General features: G+C 42.6%; 1 protein-coding gene across 4 annotated transcripts in view; it reads right to left on the bottom strand.

Annotated features, from left to right (window-relative positions):
- Positions 1–2,266: 2,266 nt before the first annotated feature.
- Positions 2,267–12,779, bottom strand: part of LIMA1 (LIM domain and actin binding 1) — an 85,711-nt gene continuing 75,198 nt past the window's right edge. For all 4 annotated transcript variants that reach the window (XM_060251953.1, XM_060251954.1, XM_060251956.1 and 1 more), the window contains exons 9-11: positions 11,627–11,739; positions 7,010–7,143; positions 2,267–4,612 (exon numbers count right to left, since the gene is read on the bottom strand). In XM_060251953.1, coding sequence (XP_060107936.1) covers positions 3,589–4,612; positions 7,010–7,143; positions 11,627–11,739 — 1,271 coding nt within the window. In that variant the 3' untranslated portion in view covers positions 2,267–3,588. The remainder of the gene's footprint in view (positions 4,613–7,009; positions 7,144–11,626; positions 11,740–12,779) is intronic.

The raw sequence follows: 12,779 nt of genomic DNA, 5'->3' as shown, positions 1-12,779 counted from the left end.
GGGAAGAAAGAAAGGGGAATTAAGGAAAGCAAAGAAATGGGGAGAAGAAATAGAAAAAGGAAATAAAGAAATGAGGGGGAAACATACCTGAACTGTGACAGTGACTTTTCCAGGCCCCACAGCAATCCTGACCAGCCAGCCATGCCCCAGGGAGGCCACTGTGCGGCTGGGCCCCATGATCCCTGCCGGCCGGCCAGCCCCTGAGGAGACTGCTGCACAGTGTGGCTATATCTCACAATCCTAACCAGCCAGGCAGACCCCAGGGAGGCCGCCACATGGCTCAGCTTGGCCCAGCAATCCCCGAGGGCCAGACCAAGTGGTCTCGAGGGCCGTAAACGGCCCTTGGGATGGACATTCCTCACCTCTCTTTTACTCTCTGGCATAGTAGATAAAAAAGAGAGAAGCCAAACATTTTTACATATAAATAAATCTCCAGAACTAGCTAGTCTCCCTATATATTGACTGAACTATTTAGATGGAGAGTCCAGAGTAAGTGAAGTACAGTATGTAGAATACTTGGCATTTCAAATCACATTTCCAAATTAATTCCTTTTTACAATATGTGGAGATAGTGCCTCTCTTCTATAATGATGGAGGACATTTCTCCAGTTCATTACCAAATCAATTCTGACAATGCATGTTCAGCTCCCTGATGATGTGCTTAGTCTCCCACAGAAAAGTCTCTCCCTAATTAATTTGAAATGACTGCAGTTAACACGGTGGGGGGCAGCATGCATGATGCTGTGTGCTTGACACCATATGGCTGGTATTATATATCCATTTTGAACTTCAACCAAGTTCCATCAGAAAACCTTGAAGTTAGATAGAATTAAAAATTAATAGGGCAGAAAGCAAACCTGTAATTTAAAAGATCCAGCAAAAACCCTGCATGGTCTGGGACCAACATATCAGAGAGACCACCTTTCCCCATATGTGCCAAAAGAGCTTGACATTTAGCCAGTCAGCATCCACTGGCTGTTCCCGGCCAAAAGGACATCTGATTAGCCTTGACCGGGGCATTTTCCACCCTGGTCTGTGGAACGTGCTCCCCTTTTAGACTTCTTACTGTTTCACAGGACCTGGAAAATAGAGCAGGCCTTCAGTTGAGGTGATGGGTATCCAGTCAAGTCGGCCTCCCTTGCTGCTGCCTTTTTTTTTTAAATTTGCCCAATCTTCAGAAGTCCTTGTTGCCCAGCAGCTCCAGCCATGCTTCAGTGTATTCCTAGCCAATGCCTGTCTGTTTTAATTATAACGGTTTTAAATCCATTATGAATTTTATTTGATGTAATCCACCCTGAGTTTGCTTGTGGGGAAGGGTGAGATATAAATCCACAAAAATAAATAAAACCAATAGAAGCCAAGGGTATCAGTTTAGGATATTTATGTCTCACTTAAATTAATTGCATTCCTATAAAGGGACCAGCACCACCCAACTAGTGCATTTTATTGGCCAACTCACTGTAATAAGCAAGTAGCTTGTGGTTCAGAAAAACTGACCTGTCCTGAGCAATCCACACCCTGATCTCAGTGGACATGGCGGTATTTGCTTAGGATTGCAAGGTAAATCAGAGTTGCATCATTCTGATTATGAGAGTGCTCACTTTCTTGTGCCCATAAACTGAGAGCCAAACTATACATTCAGTTTTTTTAAAAAGAGGGCTCCTTGCAGCTGCAGGAAAAGGCTTTAAAGAAAATAAAAGTTGACCCCCCCCCAAAAAAAACCCCTCAGAGTACCACTGCAGGAAAAAGGGCACCTGCCTCCCCTCCCCAGCTGTTTTCCAGCACTGAAACAGTACTGAGGGGAGGGGAGTTATTTCCCTGTTTGTGCTGCTGAGCCTGTACAGCAGCAAAAACAGGACAGCACCGCCCCCCCCCCCCCCCCAGTGCTATTTTCACACAGGAAAACAGCTTGGTGGGGGAGAAGCATTTCTCTGGTGTTCAGAGGTCCAATGCAGAAAGCATTCCGAGTCTGTTGGGGCTCTCTCTCTTTCTCCCAGAAGCCACTCCCCACAACTGCTGTGTGGCTGTGGGGAACCTAAGTTGCGTCCTGGGAACCCAGATCCAGCACCTTAAAAAACAACAACAAAAACACACACCTGCATTTGTGCTTTGGCCCTGAGATGTACCCTGGAGTTAGATGGAATAGACACTCCAGGCATACCAAACACAAGAGTGCTGCCTGCTGGTTGCAGCTACACACCCACATATTTTCAGTACATTCTCACCTTTGTGCCATTGCAACAAAAAGCCTATTACTAGAAGCAACAACAGTAAAAATGACAGAGCCTTTATTGAATAAAAATGTTTCATACTCGGCAAGATTGTAAGAAAGCAGAATATTTTACAAGTCTAAAATATAGTTAGAGCTAATTTAAGTAAACAAATTACAAAAGATTAAAAACTACTGGAGAAAAACCCCTCCACCCAGCTCAAAAATACTATGATTTATAAAATACATGCAGTCATGTTGAAAAACACTAACACACACAATGCTAGGAGAATCAGTCCCAAGAAAAATCTCACTATGGTGTCTTTTTTAATCATGCAGCTTTTATTTGTTCTGCATGTGTAATTTTTATGCTGATTCTTAATATCTGGCAGTTTGGTGCATGTAGAATTTCTTAATTTAGGATTTGCATCCAAGAGTCATAAAGGAGAGTGGAAGCTTCAAGTAGAAAATATGAATCAGGAAGACAAAAATGTGGAATGCAAGTAGTAATACACTGGACAGAAGATTTGCCCTCTACACAGACAGTTCCTCAATTTAGTATTCTTCTTGGAAATTAAAAGGTCATGGTTCTAATCTAAATATGAGGACAGTACTTTGTCACACTGGCCAGCCAGGAGGCTCAGATTCACCTAGGTCCTGATTTGCAACAACAAAAGTTGCATGCAAAAGAGCAAAGTGCAAAGAAAGTTTCTCTCCTGATTGCTGCCAAGCATAAAATCACTCTGACTGCATATTTAAGATACATAGTTGCTGGACATCTAGAAAACAGTGTTTTCACTATTAAAACGTATCCCAGTTATCCATTGTGCCTTTACACATATATTAAAGTGCAGTCACCATTTAAAGCAAACTCTGTCCCCCCCCCCTCCCTCCCTTCAGAATTGGTCCCTAAGCACTGAAATCTGATTGTTAGTGGTAGTGTACTTCAAAAGAAGAAGCCTGTTTCCTCCACTTCAGCTTCATGGATTATAGCAAAATTCTGTAAAAATTTCAAGCTACTGAAAGCAGAAGCGGATAAACTTATTAAAGAAGTTATTAGGATATTGAATGGGTTCTCAAAAAAAGTGTAGTTTTGCTCAATTGAAGTGGTAGCAGCTATCCCCACACCGATAGTTTTAATGCAAACTAATTAATTTCCACAAAATTAATTACATTCTTGCAGGTTTCCAATGAACTTTCCTATGCAATACAAATCTGAGCAAGTCTTCATGGTTTCCCTTATGTGTCAACTTGTGGCACTGTTATTTCTGCAGAGGGCAGCCACTTTTAGGAAAAAAGAACACCCCCCCCACCCCAATTAAACGCACACATTAATTTAAGGCCCAGCACCTTGCAGTAAGTTCTCTAGTAAAGCAAATTTATTCTCCTTCCTCCTCCTCGTCCTCATAGTATCTGTTCCTCTTGATCTGTTCTTCCACTGTCAAATCTTCCAGGTCTTCGCCTTCAAAAAAGCCAACATCTTGAGATTTACGATTTGGACTAAAGGATAAATCTCTTGTGGTTGCAGAACTGAGGACTACATGCGTAGGAGATGTAAGAATAGATGCAGCTTTTCCCAAAGACTCAGACTGCTTTTCCACATTTTCTTCTTCCTCATCCATCTCTGCACCCCCCTGGCCATTTGCAACCAGACTCTCTCCTCCCCCTCCTCCTGCCTCTCCCTTCTCTTTCTCCAATTCTTTAGTCTCCTCTTCCATCTCTTCTACACTGGAGGTGTTTTCAGGATTCGCTGTCTTGCTTTCCTCATTCAGCTTGTCTTCCACCAGCATTTCCTTGGCCAGTTCCTCCCGTCGCCTGACAGCACTCCTTTCAGTTTTTGAATGAGATCCACTATCAGTTCTATGGCTCTTAACAGACATTGTTCTAAAAGAGGCTGCCACTGTAAATGGCCGGCTCCTTTCTTTCAGTGAAGAGGACCTTCGTAATTTTTTAAGGTCTTGGTCTACATCTTCCTCATTATCAGGCTTAGAAACCTCATCCTCTGGGGGCCATTTGGGCTTCAACACTTTGATGCCTTCTTCCAAGACACTGCCTTGACTACCTTGCTCAGCAGGTGGTGGCCAGGCAATCTTCAGTTTCTTTGTTTCAGTTGGTCTCTCTTCCTTTTCTGGCATGCCGGCAGCTTTCGCTTCCATGCTGGCCGCCAGAACTCCAACTTTTGCAATTGGTGCATCCTCTACCCCAGGACTTTGGGGACCATCTGTTGCACTCCCAACAGAAGCAGGTTTCTCTGGGGATTCTTCATTCTCTGTTTTGCTTACCCATAGTTCCTTGTGTGGCTTATGCCCAAAGCCTTCATCATAGTTGCCTTTGGATTTAAAGAGCTGGTTAAAATGAGGCTTGCAGTAAATGCTGCCATGAAGAGATGCATATGTTCCAAGCCTGTGCAAAGGGAAACACACAGAGGGGGGGGAAACTCAGTTAGTGTCCCTAAAACAATATACAGCAAAGCTTATATTCTCACTTGCATGTAGTATTGAAGTGAGATATCTGCCCCTCAAATTACATCTGCCCCATCTGTATTTTTTAGTTAACCCTTCTAAGCCTGAGCTGGCCCAGAGGCATGGAAAGGGGAGGAAACTGGAGCACCATCCAGCTGCTGCAAGCCTTTATAGTCAAGTCTCTGTCCTGCCCCTTTCATGGCCTGAGTTGGCCTAAAGGAGTGAGCCAAACTGAAGAGCCAAAGTGCATCTTGCCTTCTGCTCTTACCCAAAAGGACTGCAGCTTGGAACTAGAAAAAAAATCTGCAAGTAAAGAGAAAAACCGGCCCTGCACTCAGAAGCCTGTTTTCTCCTTTTGTTTACGTTGTATTGTGTTTGTATTGTCAGGTGCTTTGAGTCCTTACAACCGGCAGGGTGTGTTTGTGTGGCATATAAATAAATAACACCAGTAGTATTCTAACATTATGCAAGTTGACTACTGCTTCACAATAGGGAAAACAGGGCAGAGCATCTGCACTCGTATTCTGCTTGAGACCCTGGAGAGCCGCTGCCAATCTGAGTAGACATTACTGGCTTTGATGGATCGAGGGTCTGATTCAGTATAAGGCAGCTTCATATGTTCAAAACAGTCAGGATGAAAGATAGACAATAGGTTTTTCTGTGTCCAAAGCCAGGCTGAAAGAGGGATTTTTTATCTTGGTGCAGAGATTGAATCCACCTTCTGCTAAGCAATATTTGCGGGTGTTTTTTAATTTCAAAAATAAGCTAGAGGTGAACAATATATGCACTTCCCATGGGATGCAAAGCCTCTCCTGAACCACTTTCAACTCTCAAACTAGATGAGTGTCTCCAGTTTATTTTACCCTTCAGCTGCACAACCAGCACAAGGAATGGAAATTAGTCCTTGGATTCCAGAGAAGACGACGATGACGACTGCAGATTTATACCCCGCCCTCCTCTCTGAATCAGAGACTCAGAGCGGTTTACAATCTCCTATATCAGGGGTGGCCAACGGTAGCTCTCCAGATGTTTTTTGCCTACAACTCCCATCAGCCCCAGCCAGCATGGCCAATGGCTGGGGCTGATGGGAGTTGTGGCCAAAAAAACATCTGGAGAGCTACCGTTGGCCACCCTGTCCTATATCTTCTCCCCCCACAACAGACACCCTGTGAGGTACGTGGGGCTGAGAGGGCTCTCACAGCAGCTGCCCTTTCAAGGACAACTCTTGCGATAGCTATGGCCAACCCAGGGCCATTTCAGCAGGTGCAAGTGGAGGAGTGGGGAATCAAACCCGGTTCTCCCAGATAAGAGTCCACACACTTAATTACTACACCAAACTGGCTCTCTCCTGCCCAGTAGGAAACCACCACTACCAGGTGGTTCTGATACCATCACAGCATGAACACTTGCAACTTGCAGCAGGGTAGGCTGCTGCTGTCCAGACTGCAATTTGCATGACAATCTCTACTTTATCTTCCTGAGAATTCAAGATTATGATTTTTAAAAAGTCCTTCTCCCACTCTTCTCAAGGAGAGAAAAGGGGCAGCAACCAAGATAAATCCTCACCCAGAATGCCAGGAGAAGTCTGCCTGCCAAGCTGACATACAGCAATGATCTGCTAGAAACATGCATGTTTTCTGATGAAGAGACCAGTCGGGATAGCCTCTTGGCTTCTGTTTGCAGGGACAGATGCACTCACTCCTTTAGAACTTCCCTGCTGCATCAAACTGATGATTCATCTAGTCCAGCATTGTATTCATCACAGTGACCTGACAGATGGTTCTGGGAAGCAGAATGAAGGCAGCAAGCTCCTTAGTGGGCTCCAACATCTGGTGTTCAGAGGTCCATTGCAATCATGGCCTTGTCTTGTGGCAGTGAATTCCATCAGTTAACAAACAGTGTACAGAGTGTTCCTTTAGCTACCATTTCTAGATCTTTAACAGTGGTTCAAAGTTCTAAGCGCAGTTTCATTTGGGGCATGTGCAACTATACTTAAAGGAGTTTCTCAATGGCTATTGATTTACAGGCAAAACTGGAAGAATTCCCAGTTCCATGTTTCTCAGCCCAGAAAAGACTCTCCCTTCTCTAACCCATAGCAGGTTTACGACAGCCACACATTTGTGGAGCGCCTGCTCTGGCTGCAACGCCACTGAGGATGTTCTCCGCAGCTGAGAACGAAACGTCTGGAAGGAAAACTTTCTCCAGTAGAACACGGCACTTGAGCCCGAAAGATTCTACAAACCATAATGATGTTACCAGCCGTGAAAACCTGAAATCTTTGATAGCCACACATTTGTTTCAGAGTAATTCCATTGGTTCCTAGATGATTGAGACTTACGTGAGTCTGCTGTTACAGTAAGAACAGCGGAAGCAGCTGATATGGTAAACTTGCTGGTTGGCAAAGAGGCGCTCCATCGGATAAACTGTCTTCTTGCACGCAAAGCATGTTTCCTTTGCTGGCAGCTGGAACTTCTGGTGAAAGAAAAAGGGAATTAAAGTGAATGTATGAGACTGATGCATTTTCCTACCTTAGTACTTTTCTTTAGGTAACCCTGAAAGTTAATTCCAGTCAAATTTCCCCTAAAGCTAAATAAAGATCATTTAGCTTTGAGGCGGCAGCAGCAGCAGCGCCACCTTCCCATGCCAAACCCCATATTGCAGCCAGGCAAAAACATCCAGAAGACCAGTAACAAAACTCCACATACCCAACAGCTGTACAGCCTCTATGGAAGTGGTCCCAAATTAAACCAATAAGAAAGAAACATGGAGCAGTGAGCAACAGATACCTAAATCATGTCCCCAGTCTACTGCAACCATCTGCACTTATCTTCAGTCCCTCTGAAGAAAGCCAGCAGATGGGGAAAGAGAATGCAAGATCAGCAGAAAGCGCACAGCTGTCTACGGGTAAAAAGATGCAACAAACAGAGCTCACACCAGATTCTTCTGCTGTTGTGCCAGACTGGCTTTTCCACAAATGAAAAGGGGTATGTATGCTTAGCAACAAATCAAATGCTGGTCAGCAATTTTTTAAAAACATGCCACATGGGTGCACAGGTGTTAGAGCATTCATCACCTGATTAAAAGAAGAAATTTTCTTTTTAAATGTAGAATTGCTACAAGGATTCAAAAGGAAGGAGGGATCTTGGTCATGGGCAGGCAGCCAATCAGCCCACACTAATTAGGCTTACATGTAAATGTACAGAACTGTTTGGTCTCTCCCCCCGCACCCAAGCTTGACACCAGAGAGGAAAGGTATGTTTGGATTAACACAGTGAGGGTGCTTCCAGATCAGGCTGATCACGTCTTTACCAGCACATACAACACAAGAGAGAGAAAGAGAGGACATGCATACACACATAAACATAGTGAACAAGGAAAAGGAAGGAGGAAGACTGAATAAATGAATTTGGCCCCTCAAGCAAGTGGGCATACTTAAAGCAGCATTCATGACATGTTTTACATTCAGACCAGGAGTTAACAGTTACAGGCTCATTTTCCTAAAAGTGACTTGTGGGGAAACAGTTTCAGAAGCTACTGTCAGTGTTCCAAAGCAACCAGCAATCTAATCCCCTGAACTAAACCTTGAACCATTATGCCTGGCAAATAGGATGTGTGACCTAGCCCAAAAATATCTACAGATGATAGCTCAACAGCCAATATATTGTGATGCTCTGATCACCTTCATGGGTCAAGAATTGCTGATGTAAACCTGCCAGTTTAAGTAACACAAGGCTTTTTATACATAACAGAGAGAAACTGCTTTTGAAAGGGGAAAGGAGAGAAAATGAGAGCAAACAGGTCTTTCCCCAATAATCACAGGGAATATTTGAGCAGCATGGGGAAAATATTTTTCCAGCTACAGGAACCTGAGCACTCAACCTGATTGATGTTTAGAAACTGATTTCCCCAGTCCTGTTTAGGAACCTAACATTTACAAACATGACACTACTGTACTGGCACATTTACAGCAAATGTATGTGCCCTAGAAGAACCTTTGCAAACAAGAAGTAGTTCTGATGGCAAAGTATGGTGTAGTATGTGGATTCCAATTGTTTCAATCAGTTCAGAGTTGCCATTGTTGAAGTACATCCTACCATCTTTTCTACCGACAAGATGGGGTGACATCACATCACAACGTTTTCACAGCAGATTTTTTATGAGGTGGTTTGCCATTGCCTTCCAAGTCATCTACACTTTCCCCACAGCAAACTGGGTACTCATTTTACCGACCTTGGAAGGATGGAAGGCTGAGTCAACCTTGAGCCGGCTACCTGAACCCAGCTTCCGCCGGGATCAAACTAAGGTCATGAGCAGAGCTTAGGACTTCAGTACTGCAGCTTCACCACTCTGTGCCACGGGGCTCTTCTTCTACTGACAAAAGGACAGGCTAAACTATACTAAGGATATCTTAGAAAAAAGGTTCAATTGTTTCTATTTCTTGCACATGTTCAATTGTTTCTATTTCTTGCGAGGCCCAAGTGGACAAAAGAGGGGAAATCAGGCAAAATGGAGCAGGGAAGCTAGTAGGATCCAAGTCACCAATCTTAACGGGGGCTTTAGGTTTTGTTCTATACGTATTTTAAGAAAACTTTAGCAATGGGTCCTTTTGGTTAAAAGTGCCTTAAACAAACAAATGTAGGCATAGAAATGCATGCTATGAACACTAACTACTGCAGAAGGCTGAAGGCTATTTCATAAAAAGAGAAAACAGGTAAGAAAGCTGACAGTTGAGCTCACATTAAGGAAGGAGGCAGAAGGCAGGAGGTAGAGATTAGGAACCAGGAGCAGGAAACAGAAGCTGGAAAAGACAATTGGCTACTTTATAAACATATCTCTGGGCTGGTATGAAGAGTGTTCAGAGAAAACTTGCAAATGAAAACCATATCCATATTCACACTATCTATTGAAAACTTCCAACTGATAACAGGGGTGTACTAGGCATAACAGGCAAATCTTCCTCAAATTTATAATCCTACATATTTTGCAACATTTGTCACAGAACCCTGAATAACCATAAACTGGATTTGCTGGTTGCCCTCTTCAATTAAAGAACAGGCAGAGGTGACTTAAAGTGCTCCAAATTTTCAAAGTAAGTTCATCGTACAGCTGAGAACAAAATTTCAACATTGGTGGGAGCCATAATCTCTCTCCCTTCAATTATGCACTTAAAAGCTTCCTATAACCCAAAAGATCTTACACTGTCACTATACCAACATTTGTCAAGAACAGTTTCTACCAGAGGATCTTTGGCCTAGAAACTATTTTTAAAGCATAAATAAATGAAGTTACACAGAAGGTTTTGTTTTCCTTCTCTGAAGTTCCTGCATGCTTTAAATTAGCAAAATTAAGCATGGAAAAGTTTAAAAGTTTGGCTGTTGTGTAGTTTTGAACATTTTGATTTAGGGAGTAGGAGGAGGGTGGTGAATGCATTTCTGTTGTATGACATATTGCTTCTAAGAGTCTCTCCCTTTTGTGGTTTCGATGCTACTGAGGTGAGAATTCCACCCCCCCCCTTCAATCTATCCCACCTCCTGGGTTCTCCTTGTCTTTCCTGCAATCATTTGCAAAACTGCTTTACTGTGATGTTTTGAGGAAAAGATCACAGTGAAGCCAGAATGCACCAGTGTGGATGGGAAAGTATAGAGTTTCCCAGTCCCATTGCAAAGGCACCATTTCCCCTGACCCAGTCCCCCATGGTGTCCATTTTGTTCTCTGCCATTGGTGGGCTTTTTAAAAAACCAGCAAATGAGTATCAATACAACATTGTAATGATATAACAATCTGTCAATCAGGTTCTTTCATTTTAAAAAATCAGTTCCTTTACTTATATGGAAATGCCTTTTCCTTTATGTTTCCGCAACAGTGTTTTAGGGTTTTTTTTTTAAATGGAAGCTAGGAATTCAGAGAATCTGGTCCTCATGATTGTCTTGTTTCAGCTTCCAAGACCAGGCTTGGTCTGCAGACTGCATCTCTAGTCAATGCAGGAACAAGACAGTAAATCACAGAGCCCCACAGAGAGGGATATGAGTTTGCTTCTAAAAGGAATCAACCAATTGGCTTAGCACCAGCCGAAACAGGGACAGAGCACCTATCCATGTGAAAAGGTATGATTATAACAAAACAGATAAAACCCTCTTTTCCTCTTCCATCAGCAAGGAAGTAATCTATCACAGGATAGGCTTATGTCAGGCCAACAGAGTTCAGAATCTATGAAGAACTGTTAAGCCATTAAGCTATGGAACCAGTTTAGTCAGGTTGCATTAGACTTACTTAACTGATTTACATCCTGAAATCATTCCCTGCTCCCTTTTTCCCATGCAAACAGTTATAATCTTTCCTCTGTTTTCCAAATAAAGTTAGTCTTATCATTTAAGAGAACCTGTATAGTCCCTGAATCGCTTAGGTGTAGAAGGACTGGGTTCTGAGTATTCCAGCTTTTAGTTGAGCCAGGCTACTATGTGCACATGATGGAGAGGGGCAGAAGGAGGCCTGTCAAATTCTTAAAATAACGAGCACAGTAGCAGTTACTATTTGACAGCATGCAGCTGCTGTGTCAAGGTAAGCAATAGCTTCAAATTAAGCAAAGAGCTTCAAGGAAGCTGGAGAAACAGGACTCTCCATCTATAATTTTTCCTCTGCCCTTCCCCCTGAACCACTATAATCCACCTTTGCAATGAAAGGGGCTCGGCAGACTTTTTTTTTTTAAATGAAAGTTTGGAATTCAAAGAATCTGATGGACAGATTGCTATAATGGTATAATACTATAAAGATATCCAATTGTGGTTTTAAAAACCTTTGTGGCACTTGGAGGGCACTTCTGGGGTGGGGAAAAAAAGAAGGGAAACCTGCAATGGAAAAAAACCTCATAGTTACTGCAGTATAACAGCAGGAACAGGGAGATCACACAAGCCTGTCTCCATGTGGAAAACCCCCTAGTAAATAAAATCCACTGTACCTTCACTGATTTGGGCAGAGAAGTATCTGGCTGGCTGGATGTTTTAGAATCTGGACTCTGTTTGGCATAGACTGACCTCAGGGCTTCAATTTCTTTCTGGGAGTTAAATCCATCTAGAAAGGAAGGAGTCTTATTAGCATCTCTTTTTAAAAACTGAACTGTTCAGTTCACATCTTGGGTCAAGAAAGGCACAACTGGTAACAGATGCCCCCCAAAATAGCAACTACATCTCTATAAACCAAGTGGGCAACAAAATGCAATTATTACAAATAAAGTAATCCCAGTAACTTCAGATACATTGCTCAGAATAAAACATATCTTCCTTCCAATAACCAGGATTATTATAGACTTCAAACAATCAGTCAACAGTTGGGCACAAAGAAAGCTGTTTCCATGAAACACACAACCAGTGCTGAACTAGATATACTAAAAGGTTAAAGGATGACCTAGCTAGGGAAAATGCTAGCCAAGGGACCTCATAAGAACATCAACCTGTAAATTTCTATTTTCAAGATGCATGGTAGTGGTGGACACAACCATCTAAAGCACATACAAGCAGATGCTGGAAAAGAACAGGGGAAATAAGCACTGCATTTCCGGTGGAGGACATCTTCATAAATACAGAGAGTAGAATTTTTTTTAAAAAAAGTGGGCGAAGAGCTCTAGATCTGCCCCAGGAACTGTATTCAATGTTCCAATCATTTTCAGTCAGGGCAGCAATAATGCAAAATCCCTGCAAGTGGAAAGGATGCTTTGCCTCTTACCATAAGAGTTCAGTATATAAAGCAAATGATGAGGAAAATGGCAGCACAAAGTACAAGGCAGTATATCAAGAACAAGGGTGGGTTTTAAATTAATAAAATTATAAACAATATATTAAGAGCAACTGTGTGTGTATTAAGAGCAACACACAGAAATGGCCAATATAAATGTAAAAATGTGTGATATTTCAAAAAAGGAATTAACACATGATGAAGAGATGGACTGCCAGCCAAACTCTATTTTGAGTGAATCTTCATCAGATCACTTCTGTGTTGTCCTGTTTGTTCAGAACATTTATAATTTTAAAACAACCACCAATTCAAAACAACACACGAGTAAATGGTCTCCTGCCTATGCTTTATGAAAGCCGAGAACTGGTACACTGTTGTAG

The sequence above is a fragment of the Heteronotia binoei genome, chromosome 13 (assembly GCF_032191835.1).
Source record: "Heteronotia binoei isolate CCM8104 ecotype False Entrance Well chromosome 13, APGP_CSIRO_Hbin_v1, whole genome shotgun sequence".
In the NCBI taxonomy this organism is placed as follows: Eukaryota; Metazoa; Chordata; class Lepidosauria; order Squamata; family Gekkonidae; genus Heteronotia; species Heteronotia binoei.
The sequence above is the reverse complement of the archived record's forward strand: the minus strand, read 5'-3'. Positions and strand labels throughout refer to the sequence as shown.